A 23,542-nucleotide genomic window follows, 5' to 3' on the forward strand; every position below is an offset into this window, starting at 1 on the left:
AAGACGTGTAGATGTGGTGCTTAGGGACATGGTTTAGTGGTGGACTTGGCAGTACTCGGTTAACGATTGGACCTGATGATCTTAGAGGTCTTTTCCAACCTAAATGATTCTATGATTTGTGAATTATCTGCTTGACTATGTTAACTGATGTCTTTTAGGTCGTCTTTAGAGTCTGAGGCTCCAGAGTATTTATTCAGATGGTGTAGGACATGGGTGATGATCTGTGGTGGGAAACTTGTGCAGAAATCCCCCAGGTGTTAAAAAAAACCTGCTGTAGTGGTCAGTGCTAAGTAGATTTTTTTCCAATTATGTTCCCTCCTACCTGGTCAGAAATTCTAGATAACCAGCATTTGTAGTCTAGAAACCAAACAATTACTTGAATTCTGGCAAACGCTACTTTTTTGGCATCTGAAGCTTAAATTTTGTGTCAGCCTTTGCTTTCTTCTATAGCACTTCACTCCTTTGAAGTTCTAATATCAAAGCACGTTGTTGATAATAATTCACTAATTCAAATAACTTGTCTAACCAGCAGATTCAAATTTTGACCGCTGTATTTTAATTGCGTAACTTAAGCTATTGCCAGAAACAAACCTGTCTTGCGAGTTGATGAAAAACTTGATGCCGTTGATCAACGTCAGAAAATAATTTGTGTGGAAAATAATATTTGTAATAGGCATGAAACATCTTGTTTGCTCTCCTGACTGGTATGTTCCTTTCAGTGAAAGTATGAAGATTCCTGGCACATAATTATTTCAGTAATCATACTTTTGATTTGCATGCAGTGATTCTTCTAACACTCAAAAGATTCAAATGCTGAAAAAATGTAATTTTGAAGTTAAATTCTAAATAACTATACTTATTGGCACAGACAGTATACACTGAAGAGATTCTCTGTCTGTGTTGGCAGAGTTAGGGTCGGCATACTCTTTATGTTGAGACTTCTGTTGATAATACATTGTTAGTTAGAAGCCCATCTTCTCCCTCCCTAATTCCAGTAAATACAACAATATTGTTTAAACCTAGAGTTTTTATTATACCTGTGCAGAAGAAAAAATTTGGTTTGCATTATAAATGGAGAGATATTCTTCCTGGAACTAAAAACTTTTCAGTACAGAGTAAGAGAGGCAAAAGTTATGGGTCTCTGTCTCTCGGGTAAGTTTGCAGTTGAATGCTAGTTGAGAACTTGATTGGCACTTGTGTTATTAACCTATCACTGCCTTCTACTATTGTCTGTTTTATCAGAACGCTTTAGGCTTGCATAGTTATCATGAAGGTGTTTATAATATGTGGAAAGCAGTACTGCTGCTCAGTCAATATTGGGCCCAGAAGTGGCAATTAAAGTGATTTGACAAAAGTCAGAACAGAAACTTGTGAAGCAGAACACTTTAAGAAAGGTTGTCTGCCCAAATCATCAGACTTGCTGCTTGCACAGAAAACTTCAGAGGTACAATGGAGCAACAAGCCTTCTTGCTTCTTTATAAGCTTATCATAAGATGGTATTTTACATAGATCAACAGATGCATGCAAGGAGAAAGAGACCTTTCCCACAGTTTGAAAGCTTAGGTTATGGAATCAGAAATTATTCCTTCCAATAAATAAATACCCGTATTGCTAGAAATGAAGATCGGGCTGTTTCCTGGCTGTATTACTCTTTCACTGTCTGGTTAATAAACCATTGTTGAAGGTGAAACCTGTAGTGTTAGTGCTGTATAGGTTTTTGTTGTCCTGAACAGATAGATGCTAACTCAGTGTTCTGCTGATTTCAGGCACCTGTTCTCATTGGTATCTACTCTTAATTTTCTAAACATTTCCTGATTCTTTTCAGGCTGTTTTACTTACGTATGCTTTTAGTGCTAACTGCCATTAATATGGAAATGCAGCTCTTAACAAATGCTTGTTCTGAGTTTTGTTCATTGGTCTGTAGCTTGCTTGCCTGAGACATTAGCTGTACTAAAGGCTTGTTGTTTTGTTCTAGTGCCCTGTGTTAAGGCTTTGCAGTTTGTTACTGCTGCTGAAAGCAGATGTCCTGTTTTCTGTCCTGCTCACTTCAGTGTCCTTGTCGCACAGCGCGGAGGCTTGCAAAAGTACTGTCTGTTGGATTAGCTTTTGCCTTCAGCAGAGTCACTCTTCTGATATGCTTCAAGGCATGATTGCGCAAGTGCTTATGCTGGCACAAGAGAGGAGACTGGAGTGAAAAGCTGAGGACGGGAGGTAGGATAGGACTGCTGCTGTGGTGTAGTGTTGGCTGGCATAAACTGTCTAACTTTGTATGTGGATACCTGCTCTAGGGCAGAAACTGCTATTTTTCATTGCAACAAAAGCCTAGTAGTATTTCAAAGTGGTGTAAGAAAAACAGAAGGGCATGACTGTTGATACTGAGTGGAAAACTACGTTAGCTGCCGGTTTCCAAATTTTTTGTTGGATTACTGTGTATCAGCAGTTCTCTGCTGTGTCAGATTGTGTGATGGTGCTGCAGCTGTAACACTGCAGATGAGGTGTTTAACCAAACATTTCTGTCCTCTAATTTTACGGTCACTTTAAATAGGAGCTTCAGGAAAAAGATGTTTGTTGAACAATAAACTTTCTGTATGGGTCAAGTTAAGGTTTTCTTGGGACATGTTATCTTTAATTTTGTTTCAGGTACATCTGTGCAGCTTAATTGCTTGTAAACTAGCTGGTCAAATAACCCTTGAAGTTTTATGTGCAATCATAATGTGAAGTTTTTATGCAATCAGGCAGCTAGTTTGCTTGCAGTGCTGTAGGAAAACAAATTACAAATCATTAATATCCTGCTCATTTAATGCCACAATTGTTGCGTTCTGTTTCATAAGGGATAGTCCAATGACAACTTTGTTATGGCCAAAACTGATTGCGAAAAGTTTAAAGTTGCGTCTCACGCACTTTTTTTGGATGTCTTTGTACGTTACCAAAGTGTAATCATGCATAATACTTAAATTCTTAAGAAATATCCTATGGGGTCAGGCTAGTGGTGCATCTAGCCTAATATTCTGCCTCTCATGGTGGCAAAAGAACATGCTATTTAGGGAGATTGTTAGCCTGGCTATTTTCTGCAGTCCGTACTCCTCATTTCCCCCCAGCATTCATAATTGGTGGCCTAAGAAAAACCAGAGGGAACATCTCTGCTGAGTTCCTTTTGAATCTCTTATTCTGCCTTCATGTCTCCTGACAGGCTTCGCTATCTTCTGTGTAAAGAAGTGTCTTTTTTTCTTGCACCTTTTTAAAACTGACTTCCCTTGGTAGGTGGCTTTTGTTTTTGGCTGGTGTAGAGCAGGAAATGGAATGTATGATGTACGTGTAGTTGTGCGTTCTTGCTGTGTCCCTCACCGGGTATGGCTAAAGACTGTAATTGTGTTCTTGCTTTGTTATCCTTTGATTTAAAGAAGTGCCAAGCTCTTTTAGTCTCTTCTTGTAAGGGAAACTTCATTTCAGTGATCATCGTAGTAACCAGTCTCTCCTATTAAAAATTACTTTTATGATCATGCCCAGAGCTAAACGTAATGTTCTAGCTGAGAGCTTACCAGAGCTTTAGTTGGCATCTGGTTCTGACTTGTTCAGATTCTGGTCTTTATTGCTAGGAGCAGTAATCGCTACAAAGAAGGTGCCTGTGAACTTCATGACTTTTCTGAAAACATCTCTGTAGAAGCAGCTTTTACCTTCTGGAATTAGTGTAGGAGATGAAAAGTAGGGGGGAGAAATAGGACCCTCTCTTCTGAACTTCCTAGTGGACTGTAAGTTAAATCTCTTAGTTTTGATTACTAAGTATATCAGTTCTGAATCTTTGTCAGATATAAAACTTCCTTAGAAAGCTCAAAATAGTAAAATAATGCTGTGAATATTTTAAATCTTAAATATTTGAGTCACTTCAAATCCTTGTGAAGGACCCCAGGTGGATCTTCTGTGAGGAAGGGAGCAAGTGTGGGGTTTGGTGTTTTTTTTTTCTTTTAAAATCTCTTCACAAAAAAGAAAGTATTTTCCTCTCTCTTTTATACTAAGAAGTCGTGCTCCTCCAAATTTTGTGTTTGTACATACGTACAAGGTAAATTGTTTTCAAATGGATAGAACTTTATTTTTAAGCTTGTATATTGGAGTATGTGGCTTCACTTATCCATGAAGCTACTATTTATAATCTTATTCATACATGAGGCTTAGTGTTTCCTAAAGCAAGCTTTGTACTTGAAGTAATTGCATACAAGCTAAGTCTTGTTTTGCGTGGCTTCTATAAAGCATGTTAACTTACTTGATTGACAGTACTTAGTAGTCGCAAAAAATAGTTATCTTCAGGAGCTGAATTAAATATTAGACAATAGACTATAGTAAATCAACATATACTTGTGTGTTTATAACCTTCATGCTTCTTGTGCCAAAGAACTTCATATCAGTTGTAAATTCAGAGATCTGTTGTTAGGTAGACAGTCAAGAAGTAAAACCTACAAGTAGCTAGTTGGGAGCAGTAACTTGAGCATTCCCTTTGCTTATAGCCACTCTAGCTTGTGATATTATGCAAGTTTAATTTTGTCTGGCCAGGCAGGATGCAGGTCAAAATAGGAATCAACACGATTTTTTTGTGTGCGCCATAATCTTTTTCAGTATGCATAGCGGCTAGTTTTGCTTGAGCACTGTAATTTTTCTTAGGGTTTTCCATGATTCCCTTTTCACATCCAAGAGAACAGCAAGTTCTTTCTTTGCTCGGAAAGACCAGAGTGGCTCAGCTAATGGTGGTGTGAGAAAAGATGGGACGTGCCACACAAATGTGAATGGGGCAGCTCTTAACATCTTGCAGTGTAGCTGCTCTCTGCAGTGTATTCAGTGTAATTGAACTTGAATAATAACTCAGGGCTTTGTTTTTCTTCCTTTATCACCTTAAATGACTTGAACTTTTTTCTTTCAATGACACTTTAGAATATCCCAGTTGATTTTGATTGTATTCTCATACTTTACTTTTTAAACCCAAATGCACAGTCTCCCCTACCTAGAAGAATATTTTGTAAAGGATTTTTAAACAGTTAAAGCCAACTGAAGGGCTTACTCTGCCTACTCTGGGAAAAATAGTGGATTTGCTTAGGTCTCTGACTTCTGCAAAGCACTCAAGCTTATGCATCAGTGCTCTGCTGAACAGAAGCCATAGTGGACCTGCAAGTTGACTTGGGTAAGTGCCATAGTTGCATATCATTGCTGAGAAGATAGTGGTTACAGATAATAGGGTGTTTGTACTTGTTTAAGGAAAATCTTGGATTATGGTGTGTCAGATACTCAGTTTCATCTTGTTAATAGTCTGTGAGATACTAACCATTTCTTACTGGGTGCTTAATCATTTGTGATTCAAACACGTGTTAAAGATACATCAGAACACTCAAAGTATCAACACTTGGATACTAACTCACCAAGGTTTGTTCACAGAATAGCCTAAAACTGCAATTTGCGGATGGTTTGAGACTTTTGGAATAACCTACGTGAGTTACAATACAGTCTTTGATTCACATATTTGTGTTTTGAATCGGGGGGGTGGGGGTGGAGAAGGGGGAATAAAATGAAAACAGCCTTTATCTGGGGCAATTCATTATAGTAGTCACAGATGACAAATTTTGGGTTTTCTTTCATTCTAGGTTCAAAGGATCTTGTGGTAAAAGCACAGGTTTTAGCTGGTGGTAGAGGAAAAGGAACATTTGAAGGTGGCCTCAAAGGAGGAGTGAAAATAGTTTTTTCGTAAGTTGTTTCTAAATTATCCAACCAAGTGGAAAAACTCCAAAGTTTCACATTATGAACTGAACCTATTGCTTAGTTTAAAATCAGTGTTTTAATTATTAACCTTAAAATAACAAAAATTAGATAAGATTTTTTTTATGCTACTTCTGTTTTTCCAGCAGTTTCTTTGTCACATTCTGAGCTTCTTTTATTCTAGTCCAGAAGAAGCAAAAGATATCTCCTCCAAAATGATTGGAAAGAAGTTGTTTACCAAGCAGACAGGAGAAAAGGGCAGGATATGCAATCAAGTATTTATCTGTGAGCGCAGATATCCCAGGAGAGAATACTATTTTGCAATAACAATGGAAAGGTCTTTTCAAGTGAGTAATATTAGAAATAGAAGTAAACTAATTAACTTGTTATAGCTGAATTTAAAAAAAAAAACAACAAAACTTGTTTACTGTACTGGTCGCTTGCTTTTGAAAATCAGAAATATACATGACCTAAATTTTGTTTCCTAGTATCTCTGACTATATGATTGCCTTAGTGTTTAAATGCTTTAAAAATGTAATGCTACAGTTTAAATTTAAGGAATAATAAATGAGTATTAGTAGCCCCAAATGGAGTTCAGAGTCATATGGCTGAAGGGGACATGGGTGGAATGAGGGGGTTATTTTCATTTTGGTTTTAGTTTGCACTTATGTACCAGATGCCTATACTTGAATTTAGTTTTAAAATACAGCTATGTGTGTACTTGTACAGGTACACACTATTTAAGAGTGTCAGGAACAAGATAAGTAAAAGTCTTTTGGAAGAGCCAATGGTCCTGGATAAATCAAACATCCTTTTTCTCCAGTGTGTGGAGGTTCCTAGAGGTGCACAGGTGTGTCCCTCAATTTTGAGAGTGCTGGTAACTTTCTTATGCCAATACTCTTCAGGAACTGGTAAGAAGATTTGGGCCTAGAGGTCTGTCTTCAGAGCTTTCAGGAAGATGAAAGCCATAGTCCTGGCTTGTATGTTCTGTATGTGTGGGTATGTAGTTTTTTAGGCTACAATTCAAACCCAGTTACTGAAGTGTGGCAGTGTATTTTCTGACAGACTAGTGTTCCATTATGGAGCGTAGAGCATGAATTGCTAAATAACTTCAACAAAGCCAGGGTAAAGCAGATCTTGGAACTTTATTTTCTGAAGCTCAACAAAAACTGAATTTGGTCTATGCAGATGCTTAAGAGTTTGCAGAGGCACTGCTCTTGGTAATTAGAGGAGCATCTCTGGCATGAGCATGAAATAAATTTCCGTGGAGGAATGAGGAAACTTACTCTTCTATTTTTTTGTTGCAAAATTAGGAGTTAAATATTGTATTTGTTGCTTCCTCTTCCTCTGTAGTGTTCTTTCTGATAAGAAAGTATCAGTTGTGTTGGGTTTTAGTACAATTATGTGACTTGGGCACCTACATTCTGTTGTACTCTATGATAGAGCAGGGAAGGTCCAAATGTTACAGTATGCATCCTGGATTTACCACAAGGTGGCATTAAAATACTGTAAATGGCTGGATTTTATAATCTTCAAATTGTGTAAGCAATGAGCAAGCATCCTTATGGAAATAAAATGTACTGTAACTGATTTAAGCAAATTAGATAAAGAAGGGAAGCATATTTTCCTGACTTGTTCTTGCTCTTGTGTAAAACAATAAATCTTATTAGTGTATATTGAGCATAACTGTGTGGATTATTGTCTTTTGATAGGCATGTGCTTTGTTTTTACTGCTGACTTTATAAGCCATGTTTTTAGATGTGCTTGTAATTGCTGTAACTTGTCTAGGATGTTTATGATGAGGAAATGCCTTTCAAAAGAAGGAAGTGTGAAGGTTAAATAGCACACAGTGTGTATTCTTGATGTTGTTGCAAACCTCTTCCTTTAAGGGGGGGAGCAAGTCTGTAAAGTAGTCAGTTGAAAGTGGAACTTTATGTCTTGGGTGTTATTCGCCAATAGGGGCAAGACTTATTTTATGTTTTAAGCAAAACTGTTCATTTTGGTTAATTCTGATGAGTTATTTTTATAATGTGTTTGTAGCTTCCTGACTATTCAGGATATGAATACCCAGAAATATTCACTGTGTTGAACCTTGCTATTAGATGTAGGGTAATTCACCATCTATATGTTTCCATCTGGAAGGATGGTGATGGGAGGGGAGTGGTGTGGTTATTAAGCATGTTCTCTGAACCAGTGTCACACTTTCCGTAATTAATTGTCAACAGTTAAAAGGCTGTTTAATGTTTAAGACCTGTGCTGATATGAAATGCTGCCTTAGTACACCAGCTGTCATAATCCATGCATGACGGGTGGTGATAAGGGAAGGTAGGTTGAGATGATATGAGTGAGTGTCTTTACTGTAAACTCAAGGACTGTTCCCATGGGGAGAGATTTTTAGGTTCCATGGTAGTGAGTCCTTGTTGCTTTTGTTGAGATTTAGATAGCTTTTTTAAAAAATCTCTGCTGCAAATGTTATCAATTCTGTTTTTTTAATTTCTTTTAGTATTGCATAATTGAGTGCTGTTTTGTCAGAACTCTGTGACTTACTTTCAGTGATGGCTATAGTTATTGAGCTTTGTCATCCTACTGAACAGGAATAGTTTGCAGTAATTTGTCACTAGGTTCTGCAGACCTAGATTTGTCCTTGGAGTTGGAGCATGGCAGAGTGAATAAATGAGTGCCTGGCATTCGATGCGTGTTTGTGTAGGGGTGAGTGGAGAAGGGGGAGATGAGAAGGCTGTTCTTTTTCTGGTGACAACTAGAAAATCAATTCATATGATTACTAAGTTGAATCTTTCTATCAAAATTTAAAACTAAAATTTTAGTGTGTTAATTGCTCTGTTGCTACAGTGTATACAAAGGAAAGTTTTCCTTGTTAAAAGAAATTGGACTCAACATACTCAACCTTAGAATTTGGAAAGTATTATTAAAGGGTTTTATATAGATGTATTGAATAGATAGTAACATTCTCCTCAGCATACAAATAAAATGCCCAAATAAAAAAAAAAAATCCAACTAACAAGGTTTTATTGCTGTGAGGTATCTCATGGGAAGAACTAAGTTTCAATTATGTGGTATAAAATTACTTACGCTTTTTTTTTTCCCTTTTTTGTTCTAGGGTCCTGTGCTGATAGGCAGTTCTCAGGGTGGTGTTAATATTGAAGATGTTGCTGCAGAGAATCCTGATGCGATAATTAAGGAACCCATTGATATAGTAGAAGGCATAAAAAAGGAGCAAGCTGTTAGGGTAATTGTTAATGTGGAAAAGTACACATTAGTGAGGATGGGAGGGTTGCTTCTAAATTTTGTAAAGTGTGCATGCATTCAACCTGCTGAGTTGTCTTAAACCCTTTTGACGTTTTGAAACAGATTTGAACTAGATATTTAAGTATTTTCAGGTGATAGCCAATGTAAATCCAATTCTGCATGGCAGTGCTTTATCTAGCTTTTATATAGGTTTGTAAAGGCATATGATGATGATTTTTTACTAGCTCTTTTTTAGGTTAAGTGCAGTGTTTTGTATTGAAAACAATCTTTTCAAACCCAAGAGTTACTTTTTTTCTAGGAAGACAGGAGGGTTCTACATCTACAAATTCAATTGACACTGAAATAATAGCTAAACTGGGACATTCCTAATTTGTAACTAAATCAGACCCCAAACATCAGTTAACTGATAACCAATCTTCTACTTTCAGCTTGCCCAAAAAATGGGATTTCCTCCTAATCTGGTGGATGAAGCAGCTGAAAATATGATCAAATTATATAATCTCTTTCTGAAATATGATGCTACCATGATAGAAATAAATCCTATGGTGGAAGATGCATCAGGAGTTGGTAATGTTTCTTCTTTGTATTCTTCATGTAACAGCTTGACATTTTTGTAAATTTTAGTTGCTTCGCACTGCTAAAACTTTAGCTGTATACAGCAAGAGGACTTAGCATTAACATGGTATGTTGAAAAATGAATTTAATAAAGCATATAAATTTGAGAATCGAAGCATAGTAGATATGTTCTTAATTGCTAAGTAGGATCTTAAGTTTAAATAGCTTCTTTTTAAAATTTTTTTATTTATTTAAAAAGAACAAATCTTCCGCTCTTGAACGTTTGGCTACCCAGCATAAGGCATTCCTGGGTCTTTTCAAAATTCGTGAGTTGAAACTTGAGCCATGTTGTGTATTCAAAGTTGGTACTGAAAAGGTAACCAGAACAGTAGCACCTTCTAGATATCTCCTGCCTTTACTACTCAGGCATCAGAATGACTGACTGAGTTTGATGTTTGATGTATTGAAAGACTATAGGTGTTTAAGTGATATCTTGATGTTTATCAGGTTTTTAGCATATCCAGTTGCAGAATGGTTAATATTCAATCACAGCCAGTTCCCCTCTCATGAAAAAATAAATCTGTGGAGAATATTTGTACTTGAACTCCAGTACAACAGTTTTAAATTTAAACATGAATGTAGCTCCTTCATTGAAGCTTACAATTACTCTACTGTTACTGTTTTTTTGTTTTGTTTTTTTTTAAAATAATACTGCATAAATGAACAGTATGGAGCAGTCTCTCCCATCTGTTTCTTGTGCCTTGTCATTTTTACATCATCTGTAGTGAGGGGTAGAAATGAAGTCTTACATTTGTGCAGGCAGAAACTTAGTTCTGATGTAAAGAATACGCCAGGTTTTCCATGTCAGCTGCTATATCTAGGTGAAACTTACTTTTGTGTGTATTCTTCTGTCGCCTTTTCTTCCAACTCAGATGTTTTTTCATTGTGTTTCTGTGTGCTAATCTAAAAATTTAATCTAAAAGCAGAAAAATGAGAGGGATTAAAAAAACCCAAACCAGAGACCTTCTGTAGGGATTAATTTTATGCTAATTACTGAAGCATAATTTGCCCAGATTTATCAAAGAGCTTGTTGTAAGCTGCTTTGTTTCTGGAGTGTCTCAAGAAATAGTTATCTTCCCTTTTTTGTGCAGTTAAAGGGACTTAACTGATTGTGTGGGTAAACTGGAGAGAATCTTGTATTTACATGCAGTGCTAAGTGTGTCTTTTCAGCAAAACGAAGTTTGGACTGCATGAGCTAGCTGCTAAGTTTGACTTAGCATACTTCAACATATTCATGTAGCAGTTGAGCTACTAGTCTAGTATTAAATGATGGTTTGGTTTTTTTCCTTCCAGTGATGTGTATGGATGCAAAGATAAACTTTGACAGTAATTCAGCCTATCGTCAGAAGAAGATCTTTGATATGCAGGATTGGACACAGGAAGATCAAAGAGACAGGGACGCTGCAAAAGCAGATCTCAACTATATAGGATTGGATGGAAACATAGGCTGCTTAGGTATGTTCTATTTAATGAATTCTAAATGACCTAATGGATTTATAAACTGAATTCCTAAATGTTATCTTTATTCTCATATAGTCAATGGTGCTGGTTTAGCTATGGCCACAATGGATATAATTAAACTTCACGGCGGAACTCCAGCAAACTTCCTTGATGTTGGTGGTGGTGCTACAGTGCAGCAAGTGACAGAAGCCTTTAAGCTTATTACCTCTGATAAAAAGGTGAGGGAAGAGTTGGCATATCAAGGTCCTACGCAGTGGTAAAACAGGCTATGCTTTGAAAGACAATGCTTAGTGCATGTTCTCCAGAAAACATGTTTTTATAAGCATAGAATTAAAAAGGGAAGAAAATAGAGATGTTAGCTTAATTTTGGTGCAAATGAAGAAGGCCTGAAAACCTGTTGAATTTTTCTCCCGTTTTTAAAAATAGGTTCTTTGGCTGTGTACTGAGTAGGCAGTTTTGTGTCCTCTGGTTGAAGTTACAGCTGTATTTGAATCTTTCCAGAAATCTTTGAGTCAGAAATTCCCCCCACCTGCTGTTTAAACAGAAACCAGTATTCAGATGGGTTTCCTTTTCCTTTTCTTTTTTTTTCCTTTTTTTTCTTTTGGGCCCATTTTGCAGCTGGGTCTCTTTTGTGCATAGAGTTGTAGAGATGAATATTCACTGTGCTGTGCACAAACAAGTTCCTAAGGTACTAATTATATGTAATGTAAGATAAAATAACTTTGTAATGGGCTTGGAAGGGCATTTATCCTATTGAAAGTTTATCCGAAGTGTTTGAATATTATTAAAATAATAAATTAGTTGAAACTAGAGGAAGAGCTTTACCATCCCAGAAAGACAATGTGAGGAGTGGTTTGATGGTCTACATAGAGGTGCTAATCCCAGTGGGAACTTGATGGCAGTTCGGGAAAGAAAAATATGAAAAAGAGGTAACCAAAAAAGGTGGGAGTGACTTGCAGGACCTGGTAATGGTATGCTACTTTTGCACCAGAATTTCATGCATCACTTGCTTATCTTTGGAAAGGGCCAGAGACAAATAGTGAGTGATGTTACAGAGGAGTTTAGTCTCTTCCCCATTGGAAAGATTTTTGTTAACAAATGCAGGGTCTGACACACTCTCCAAAAGTGTTATAGAATCATAGAATCATTTAGGTTGGAAAAGATGTTTAAGATCATTGAGTCCAACCGTTAACCTAGCACTGCCAAGTCCACCACTATACCATGTCCCTAAGCACCACGTCTACACGTCTTTTAAATACCTCCAGGGATGGTGACTCAACCACTTCCCTGGGCAGCCTCTTCCAATGCTTGGGAACCCTTTTGGTGAAGAAATTTTTCCTCATGTCCAATCTAAACCTCCCCTGGTGCAACTTGAGGCCATTTCCTCTCGTCCTATCACTTTTCACTTGGGAGAAGAGACTGACACCCACCTCGCCTCAACCTCCTTTCAGGTTGTTGTAGAGGGCAATAAGGTCTCCCCTCAGCCTCCTTTTCTCCAGGCTAAACAACCCCAGTTCCCTCAGCCGCTCCTCATAAGACTTATTCTTTCTTCACGTTCTTTCAGCACACTGAGGGAAAAGTAAAGCACAGAGCACCTGAATTACAGAGAGAAGAGGAGAAGAAACAGGGAACAAATCTGGGCGTTGTTGATTTGGGACAAGTTCTTGCAATGCCAATTCTCTGCTGATGGAGGGTGTCCAAACAGATTTCTTAATATATCTTAATATATCTTTCCCTTTCTGCCTTCCTTTAGCTGCTCACTATTTTATCAAAAAAAGATGACTGTAGCTGGGATTCCTGGTGCTGAAAGTCAAACAGCAGCACAGCCCACTGGTGTCATGGACTGCACTCTGGCTGGCACTCTGGGTTCAGTTCAGGGGTTACATGGAACAGCCCTCTGGGGTGCCAGTCTAAGTTGCTTCTACCCATTAGTAGCGGGAGCAAGAACAATGTCACACAGATGAGCTAGTCTAATTGCAAGACAAGGAGAACCAAGCTACTGTTTATTAACCAGTTGCACATTACTGTTTTGTTGTCTTAAGTTTGTTCTGTCCTCCAAGGCTGTCTACCCATTTTTGCTCCTACTTTATTCCATCTTTCACCATTGACCGTGATCTTTTTACCCCTCCTTTCCACCACTTGAGTAGGAAAAGACTTTCCCTTAACCTCAAGCTTAGTCCTCCCGAATAAAACATATTTCAGATAGCTTACCTCTAAGTGTGCTAGCTTTTAAGTAAACTGTATAAACAGCGTCTTGTATGTGAGTTTTGTAAATTTTCTGTGTTCTTCAGTATGGCTTCTTCAGTACGTGGAGGTACTAATGTGGGAGGTACCTCTGCTGGAATAATGTTAGAAATGGAAAGATAAACAGTTGAGAAATTAAGTTGTTAAATGACTTTACTGAAGTTTCATCTGTTTTATTTGCTTGAAGAAAATCAAACAGCTCTCTCTTTATTAATCATGCTCAGAATATTCTGAAGTAATGTACAGTGTTGGCTTTGTACAGAAAATGGGTGTGTGCCTTTTCAAGTAGCTACACAGAATATACACTGTGAGTAAGAGAAATAGCTATTGCCTGCAACTCATGCTGGATTGAAGGACAATGTGGAAGTTTCCTGGGACAGGCATTTTTGCAATAGGGTTTTCCTGAAGTAACTGTTCTGCTGTATGTGACTCTATAGAACTGTACTTTTGTTGCTGATGTTCTCTAGAACAGAAGTGTTCCCTGTCTTTCGCAGAGTCCCTTATTACACTTATGGAGCTTGAATTTTCCTTAGGCTGAAAGGCTGAGTGGTACTCTTATCTGATGTGCCTCTGGCCATTTTTAACGTGAATATTGTCATTGATTCTGTAGGTACTGGCTATTCTGGTAAATATTTTTGGTGGCATTATGCGATGTGATGTGATAGCACAAGGCATCGTTATGGCAGTAAAGGATTTGGACCTAAAAATACCTATTGTGGTACGGTTGCAAGGTGAGTGTGCTTCAGTACATGTTCAGTATATTTCTGTTCATATTGACAAATGCTCTTGAGCTTTATATATTGCGTAGCAAGTTGCCTGTAAGCTGAAGGCTATGGAAAAATAAGGCAAGCCTTGAATTTAGATGGTGAGGTTTGGCAAGTTAATAAAAAGAGATTTCCTGCTTTTATAACTACTAAAGTTGTCTTCTAGATTTATTCACTAACTTACTTTTGGAACAGGCTTCCTAGAAAATATGAGAATACTCTGGTAATAATAGTAGTCTCCTGTTCAATAAGAGTGGCAATTTATCTGTTTCTTAAGGTACACGAGTTGATGATGCAAAAGCTTTAATAACAGCTAGTGGCCTCAAAATCCTTGCGTGTGATGACTTGGATGAAGCTGCAAAAATGGTAAGATTAAAGCTGGTTACGAATATTCTTTTCAGAACATAGCATCTGTTGCAGAATATTGAAAAGTTGAAACTCCATTCAATCAACTAAAGGTAGCTTAGGATAAATCACAGTGCCAGTTATTATCAGGGCCTGAAGCAAATGTTTTACAAATTAGTAAGTACGTATTTTGTAAGGAGAACTACGCAGTCAGAAGCTATTCTACCCCTTCTCCCCCCCCCAAGTGGGTTAAAAAATAGGTTTTAAAAAAAAACAAAACAAAAAAACAGGTAAATGACCAGATCAGTCACTCTCCTTGGTAGGGGAATGGCTAAGAGCTTAGCTTTATTAATTGGAAGAAGATACTTAAATTAAGGTAGCTGAAAAACGCAATGTAACACTTCCTTTGATAGACCACTGTATTTCAGTGTGCATGATTAAAACCAAACATAGTTGATTGTCCTGTTGCCTCGTAAGGTAATTAGATATTCACTCATTCAGATAGGTTGTTTGTGATTTTTTTGTGTGTGTGTGTGTTTCGTTTTGCTTTGTTTCCTGGGGTTGAAGCTCTTGAAGCAGCTGTGGATTGCTTGGAGGAAGAACTTGCTTAGTGTGACAGTATGGCCCTCTGTTTTAAGGAATAGTATTAAGTCCTGCTAGGCTGATCAAGCTTTGGTTAGGCCAATGGAAATCTTCCCTAGTAGTACGTATATAATATCCCCAGCAAAACAAGGTGGCACATAAAGTTTAAAACTTGCAGCATTTTATCAAGGTATTTGGTTGTAAATGAGAACCAGACACTGTATAGTTGTGTGAGATGTTTTCGAAAAGACTTGACTGATCTTTCATTTAAACACGATTAAGAAGCACTAGACCAAAATATACCCTCCCCTCCCTTAAGATCTTGCTGATGATTCTCTGGCATTACTTTATTTGAAAAGATTGGTCCAGCTCACTCAAGTAGAATTGTTTTGAAATTAAGTCTTTATTTTCTGTTTTTCAGGTGGTGAAGCTCTCTGAAATAGTAAGCTTAGCAAAACAAGCTCAGGTGGATGTTAAATTTCAGTTGCCAATTTGATCTGAGAAATGTCATGCCAGTGTCTAACACGTTCTCTGAAATACTGTGTTCTGTGGGATATTTTTCATTTTTTTGTGTGGAGGTTTTGATTGTTTGACAGGTACACAATCTGAAGTACCTGGTCTTTAATGTTAACATTCGGATTGGTCAGAGTTCTTGTAAAAGCATGTATTGCTGATATTTAGTCCTTCTTAGTTGTTCTCGAGCCTCCAGCTTCTGCTGCAGAATGTCACTTGCGATATACTTCTGCGTTGTCCAAAGTAAAGCTTCTGGTTGAAAAATAATTATTCTGAATAAATTCTGAAGTTACTTTACTTGTAAATTTGTATTAGCCTTGGTTAAAAGTAAATATGACTAGTTTATCTAGTTGTCCATGTGGAAAAATGTAGCGAAACGGTATTTTATATTGGAGACAGTTGTACTGAGCAGTATAATGGACATGAGCAAACCAATCATTATTTATGAACAGGTGCATTTGAACTTGATCAGAAACATTTTTAGAAGTGCTTCACTGAAGTGACTGGTAACTCTTCTGGACAACGTGTTTAATCACTACAAAATATACTGTAGCACTTAGATTTTCATGATTTCTGGTCCTTACAAAAAAAGCTTCGTGTAGTTTTATATATGAACAAGCATTTACCAAACTTAAAGGAGACAGTATACATAAAGAATTAAAATGTCTATTGTACATTGCTAATAAAATCATACATTAATAAAATGTCTCCCAAAACTTCTACTGTCTTTTTCTTTATATGTCACCATTTTGATAAATTGAATATACTCATGGATTAAACCATAATTTAAGATAGCAAGCTAAAAACTTTTTAGGAGTAAATTTACAATGGCACATATGTTAATTTTTTTCCTCCTTGAATTGCATTGCATGATTAAAAACCCGTGAACTCACACGGTGTTGAAAAGCTTGGACAGGCATCATCCATATAACATCTTACTAAAGTGGCCATAACCGATCTCTGCACAAACAAATACACAAGAAAATGTTGCTTTTTGGGGAAGTGTTGCTTCTACTAACAAATCTAGTATTAACCATTAATTTTTGTCACCTTACAGTACTGTTGATTTTGGCATTACACAGAACTTGGAACTCAGATGATGAACCATTTACCACTTAGTTTCCAAATGATGTTAAATTACTATTACTAATTTTTTGTTTGTATTTTGTAGGTTTTTTGTTTAAAGTGCTATTTTCTTGGCTAGTGATAGCGTAGTTTTATCAGGAAATAACGAAGACTTGTCTACGGTGGGATTTCAAAATGGGAAATCATATAATTGTGAACTAGGGACTTAAAAGGATTATATGAAATGTGGGGAAACTTAGTCAATCATATGTGGTTTTGAGGTAGGTAGGGTGATAAATGAAGAAAATTTAAACTAGCGTGGTGTATTTCAGTAGTTTTTTGGCAGTACTAAAGAAAATCAGAAATTAAACTCACTCTGAATTTAAACTGTATTATTTTCAATGCTAGTTGGTCTCTCACAACTGACTACTGTGTGCTGTTGATCCAGCATGCTCAACTGGGCTTGTGGGTATGCTTGGAATTGCTTTTATTCAGTGGCCTTGAATGGATTTGCAGAGATAACTAGTTTGAATAGATTTGTTAAGCATTGAATAATTTAGAGAATATAATTCATTTCTAGCATGTGGGTTTGCTTCTAGCCTTATTTTTTTGCTTCTAAAATCTGTGTAGAATGATAATGTTCCAGGTTCATAAGGAGGTCATTTTTTTAAAACATACCTGAACATACCAGCCTCATTCTTTCTACATCAGAGGGAGGAACAATAAGACAAAAGTGACTTGATGTTGGCAAAAATGACAAATGGAAACGGTCTTTTAGTACAAATACTGGACTAGAATGGAGGCAAAACTAGACCCTGCTGTTGGTCCAGAATTTCTGTATACCGTGTTTGAACTGTTAAATGTAGTTGAGCAGGAGAGAGGGAGCCAAGGCAAAGTCATTTCCATCTTTGAGAGGAATGTAAAATACTGACATTCTCAGTAACATATTCCAAGTCATAGATTTGACAGAAAGCAGTGTTTTGCCATTAGGGTAATTCTGAAGCCCATAGTATTCCTTTAACAAAGGATGAAGAATAGGTGTGGGATAGGAAGGTGGTTGCATACAATTTCCTGACTGGAGTGTTTGGAATGTACCCATTAACTCATAATGCTAAAATAATCTGTAGAGTGGAAGATAGTTGCTTTAAGTTACTTCAGCAATGTTTATGGCTTTGTAATCCAAATGCTTCCTAATTGGCAAAAATTGAATTTCCCTTTGGAAGCTGCAGTGTGTAAGGTGTTGAATATGGTGTCACAGATAGGGTGGGAGGCATGGGAGGAGTGTGAACAGTACTGTGACCAGGATGGCATGTACAGGTGGTGTATATAGGTGGTGTATATAGATGGCAGGCATGCCCCTTTCCAAAGATAGGGATCTGGAAACACTATTTCTTGTTATTGCACTTGATGAATAAACAGAGTTAGCGATTGACTGATTTGTGTTAAGTATCTTGAAACTAAGTAAGCATATGGAGATTGCTTTAATTAACAAGGTGCTAGAGTGCTATGGAACCTTTTAATTATGTGAACGTTTTAATCATTCTTAAGACTTTCGCCTAAATCGAAGTATGTTGCAACCAAGGAATGTTAATCCATGTGGTGTGTAGTTGATAGTTTAAAGGCCCAAAGCTGAGGTAGGAACTATCTGAATCTGCTTAAAGCCTTATAAACAACCTCCTTACCCATACTGTATTGCAATATTAATAATCAAAGATGTGTAAGAATGGAAACTTACTAAAATTAGTCTATATAGCCAAAAGCAAGATTTCTAACAAAGTAAACAAAACATGAAAAATGTGTAAACAAATTCTTACAGATAAGAGCTTCAAAGGAGCAGGAATTTTAATGGCAGTAAAAGGAATTTGTGTTAGATGACTTGCTGCCTTTTGATGCAGTTGTTATCAATGCAGAGTTCTGTAACTGGTTTGGGATATCATAAAAGCAAATGCCTTTTTGTAAGAATAGTGTAACCACTACCAACCTTGAAATTCAGAGATTAGCTGTTCTGTTCCACAGCTACCTCAAGCGTTGACACCAGGGCTTGAAGACAGCTCTGGTGGACATTAAGGGTGAATCTTATTGCATAAGTATTCAAAAAGATTAAGTCTCATATTTTTTATTTTTTTGGATGTGTTATCTACTGAACCAGTTTCTATTTAATGTATTAAACCACTTTCTACTGTGATACTTCAGTGAAATAATTGACCTTCATGGAAAAACAGACAATAGGATTCTAAGTAGTATTAATATAGATATTATTGGTGGACATACTCAGATTTGGTTAAAACAATTCTTATGCTAGAATTCCAATGTTGAACAGTTTGAAAGAAAAGTGAAAAACGAAACTCTGAAGGAGCTGGGAATAAAGCTGTGCTTCAAATTACTAATAGGTCTAATGCATTTAATGTGGTGGAGGCCTGTATAGTAACCCCTTGAAGAGCTCCCTGCAGCAAGGAGAAAAACTCCAGTTTCATGAAACTGCTAAACTTCAAGTAGCTAGCTAGCTTCTTACCTTGTGCAGATGAAAGATTAGCCCTGGAGCTAATTAACGGAGGCTTAATTGCAAGCTAATAGTACTGTTTTAAAACAAATTTAAATTCAAATGTCAAGCTGATATGAACAAAAGAGAAGGTCGATGTAGGATGTGCATGAAGCAATGGCTCACCCCTGAGCTGTGCAGGGACTGTAAGCAGAAGGTAGTGAATTGTCGCTAGGTCGTAGTGGGGAACCAGTGCCTCGATGTACCAAGGCTTGCTTCTAAATCATGATGTCAGATTAACCTCTTTGCCTGACAGAGACTTCACCACAGGTGGTATCTTTAATATCTGCAATATCCCAGTCATGGGAAGCTGCAGTGTAAGAAAACTTCTGTACTGGCCAGTGTTTTGTGAAAGATGTGTCATAAGGTTTTCATCTTGTGAGGGCAGGTAGGGAAGAGAAAAAAGCGCAGCTCGACCTCCCTAGCAAACAGAGACTGGGGCCAAGGGAAAGGAGGAGGTATCAACTATCTGTTCTTCCCAGCAAGTTACCTGGCAGTCAGTTGAAGTACCAAGCACCTGAGGAACAAAGAGGAGAAGAGTTTATGACTAGATTTATTTTGAAGCCTTGCTGTTCCAGCCAGTCTGGATAGACATCAGCAGCCTTGGTGTGTACTTGCTGCAGAACTTCTAATACGAACTGTAAATACCACTGAAATTCAGTTACTGCTGTTCTACATGACAGGGACTGACTGCATGGGTCAGGTAAAATGTTCACCTAGTAGGGGATGCCTGGGAAACGTATTAGGTCTGGATAAGCAATAATGATGCCTCGCAAATATACTCTCCCAGTCAGCAGCCATTTGGGGTTCGGAGTATTGTTAGTCAGAGCTGAGGCACAACTGAGGCAAAACTACTCAAAACTGGCAGTGGCTGCACCTTGGAGTCGCTATTCTGCAGGTGAGCTTTTGCACATCAGGTGCATGCATTTTCATTTGAGGTGAATAGCTGAAACACCCTGCAAACTAAACTACATTTTTTTTTTAGTCAATTGAAAATAATTAGTTTTATAAGATGGTATGTCATAATTAAGCAATCCTTAAAATGTAATGAAAGACTTTCTTCAAGTGCGTCTTAAAGTGCAAGAAGCCTAATGAAGGGCCTATACATACAGGTGTTCAGCTGCTTGGTTTGTGGGTTTTTTCCTCTCCCATTTTTACAACCAGTGGCAACATATTCCCATAAGCAGGGAGTGATGAGGCAGTCAGGTGCCTTTTCCCATGAAGAACAGGGAACAGAGGAGTAAAGTCACGCAGGTGTGGTGGACGATATGAGGCCAGTAAACATTTTTGCTCACAAAAATATCTAAAAGACAGACCTTACTGAGAATTGATTTCTTAACGAAGTGTTTTGTTTTTTTTACCTGACTCCAACGTGTTAAAATATAAGAAACTCTACAGATGTCTGCGAGGCAGAGGGAATGGTGTGTGAGCAATAGATACACAGCGATGGGGATAGTTTATTCCTAATAAAGAGTTGTGGTCTTTTGTGTCCACAGGGCAGATAATTTCTGGAATGCTGTCTTTGGTTTCATGGGCAGTAATTAGCTCCTTGGCTCTAGGAAAGCAGAAATTCAAAGTGCAGGAAGAGAGCCTGAGGTGCTATGTATTAGACTCTCCACCATTTCTGGTGATTCAGTTTCCTTTAGGGAAATTCAGTAAGGTTTTTGTTCTCTCCCCCCCTCCCCCCCCTTCTGAACGTGTATCATGCTCCAGACTAAAATGATCTTGTTTGAACTTCGGTGCAGATGGAGACCAAAAACACTGTGAGGGGGCCTCATCTGTGTTCCTGTTTCCTACAGTTTCTGTCTCCTGCTGTAGCTTCTGCTGCTGCTTGAAATCTTCACCAGTCTGTCCTTTCCTTCGCAATGATGGCTGATTTCTGCAAATGTCGAGGGGCAACATGTGGAGGGAAATGAGAAGGAATCTGAATGGGTACAGCCTGAATAAAAGGCTTCGCTGCAAATAACATGAAACTACTATTTGTATTGTCTTTATACTTCACCTAGATTCTGAAAGAGAGAGCATGCCAGTAGTTTTATATGTGTGTGTATATATGTGCATGTGTATCTATGCATGTGTATGTATAAACATATTGAGAGTGAGATTAATAGATATGAATTTGGGAACAGTGTTTATCAGTTTACTGCAGTACAAAGTACGCTGTATTAATGGTAAGTTCTCATTATTCATGGCCCATTTAAACAGAAAAGATGTATTGGTTGGGGGAAAGAGCCAGTATTGCCTCTTGTTTTCAGCATCACCTGAGAGAGAGAGGTGATGTACCGTTGTTGCACTATGCATCTCTCTGCTACTACTAACTTTGTTATCTGTTTAAGCGCTGATCGCAGAAGGTCTGGGTCGGCAGAGCTGTCGGTAGCTTTGGGAGCAAGCCCTGCACTCAGCACTTGGGAAGTTCAGGCTGTAGAGAGAGTGGAATTGTGTTCGTTGAAAAATAACACCATACCTGAGGGACAAAACCAGGACTTGGGGGTCCTCGGTCCTGTGAGCTAGCAGTAAGAAAGCTATTTCCTCTTCATTTTCTACACTTTTGACCTCTCCTCCACTAGGCAACATCAAATCTTTTCACCAAAAAGAGCCATACCAGGTATTGGATGTGAGCTGATCTTGTGGCTCAGCTGTAGTTCACTGTGGCTGAGCAGGCGGACAGCATTCATGGTCCTTGCAAAGTTGGCTGATGATGGAAGGCCCAAAGCTACTTCCTGGCCGGCAATCTTCAGTAGCAATTTTCAATCTTCACTAGCTGCTTTCCCCTTTTCTCTGAACTAATCATCTAACTTATTCAGGGGAATAGCAAGTACAGTTCTAATGTTTTCCTTATATTCACTTTTAATTTACCATGATCCCAAAGGTAAGCAAGCTGCAGTGTTCCTATGTGTTGTTCTCACACTAGAAGGGACAAAAAGAGAAGAAAAGAAGCTAAATCTAGTGAAACTTGCAGCTGTGGGATACTGGATGGTGCCCTCATTGCTATCACAAGACTAACGTACCCTTCACCCTCCTGGTCTCCCCGGCATGTCCTCAACCCGTCATTGCCATGGCTGGTCTATTGCAGTTTGGAGCAGCCCCATAATCGGTGTCTGCAGTGATCAGACATGATTACCTCTAACACGTGCCATTTCCTTTCCTCTGAGAGCAATTGCAGCCATCACCTCTTATCGGACAGGGTCCTTGAAATGCCAAATCACTTGGACCAAATCCATTTAAAAGAAAATGGATTTAAAGCAGCTCCTGTCCTTGGTGTTCTTGGAAGGAAACTAATGCCAGTATAGCACAGCTCTGTCAGACACTCTCCCTGACAGCTTGATACTACCCTTTAAAAAAGGAAAACAAGAAAAGCCTCTCTATCCTCACTCTGCTCCCCCTGCCCTGACTTCTTAACCATGTATTACTATTTTCTGGTACTAGTGCCTTGCATCTAGAGCAGCTTAGCTGCACATTCTGTGTGTTTAAAGCTGACTACTCTCCTTTACTTGTCCTTTTCCTTTGACTTCGCTGCTTCTTGGCAGGTTGCCTATATGCATCAACCGTGTCACTTGATTGATTGTTTTTCCCCCACAGTTGTCTGTCAAGCAATGCTTTCATACACCGGTCTAGTACAAGTAATGCCATAACCCCACTTTCCTAACCAACACATCATTTGCTGGTTAGGGAATCCTTGTATACATATCTTTAGGTAGTACCTAATTTATTGTTGTCTTATGCAAAGGGTTTTTTTAATCTAAAATTCCTGTTATCAAGATGTACTGGGCTGGGATGGAGTTAACTTTCTTCAGAGAAGCCCATATAGTGCTGTGCTTTTAAAAGAGTGTTGGTTACACACTGATGTTTTGACAATTGCTGGGCAGTGTTTGCACAGTGTTGAGGCTCTCTCCATTTCTCACTCTGCATCCCCCAGCGAGTAGGCTGGGGGTGATTAGGAGGTTGGGAGGGGACACAGGACAGCTGACCTCAACTGACCAAAGGGATATCCTATGCCGTATGACATCGTGCTTAGCAATAACACTGGGGATTTTGTTTTCCAAGCTGGCTGTTTCTCCAAGACTCTCTGGGCATTGGTCTGCTTGTGGGAGGTGGTGAGTGACTGCCTTTGCATCACTTATTAAACTGTCTTTATGTTGACCCATGAGTCTTCTTGCTTTTGGTCTTCCTGTTCTTTCCCCCATCCTGCTGGGGAGGGGGACAGTGAGCGAGTGGCTGTGTGGATGCTTGTGTAGTTGTGGAAAGGTCCTGCTTGAAATGTATTGCTCTACCCATCAGAAAGACTCTCTTCAAAGCTCACTTGGAATAGAATCATTAAGGTTGGAAGAGAACTCTAAGATCATCGAGTCCAACCATCAACCCAACACCACCATGCCCACTAAACCATGTCCCTAAGCGCCTCATCTACACA

The 23,542-nt window shown here is 38.3% G+C and overlaps 1 protein-coding gene across 1 annotated transcript in view; it reads left to right on the plus strand.

Moving 5' to 3' along the window:
* Positions 1 to 16,247, plus strand: part of SUCLA2 (succinate-CoA ligase, ADP-forming, beta subunit) — a 24,132-nt gene extending 7,885 nt beyond the window's left edge. Inside the window, exons 2-10 of the mRNA XM_009319961.1 lie at positions 5,625 to 5,724; positions 5,921 to 6,083; positions 8,855 to 8,983; positions 9,432 to 9,570; positions 10,912 to 11,073; positions 11,155 to 11,297; positions 13,934 to 14,054; positions 14,365 to 14,453; positions 15,436 to 16,247. Coding sequence (XP_009318236.1) covers positions 5,625 to 5,724; positions 5,921 to 6,083; positions 8,855 to 8,983; positions 9,432 to 9,570; positions 10,912 to 11,073; positions 11,155 to 11,297; positions 13,934 to 14,054; positions 14,365 to 14,453; positions 15,436 to 15,510 — 1,121 coding nt within the window. The 3' untranslated portion in view covers positions 15,511 to 16,247. The remainder of the gene's footprint in view (positions 1 to 5,624; positions 5,725 to 5,920; positions 6,084 to 8,854; positions 8,984 to 9,431; positions 9,571 to 10,911; positions 11,074 to 11,154; positions 11,298 to 13,933; positions 14,055 to 14,364; positions 14,454 to 15,435) is intronic.
* Positions 16,248 to 23,542: the final 7,295 nt, after the last annotated feature.

Source organism: Pygoscelis adeliae, unplaced genomic scaffold (assembly GCF_000699105.1).
Source record: "Pygoscelis adeliae isolate BGI_AS28 unplaced genomic scaffold, ASM69910v1 Scaffold32, whole genome shotgun sequence".
Lineage (NCBI taxonomy): Eukaryota > Metazoa > Chordata > Aves > Sphenisciformes > Spheniscidae > Pygoscelis > Pygoscelis adeliae.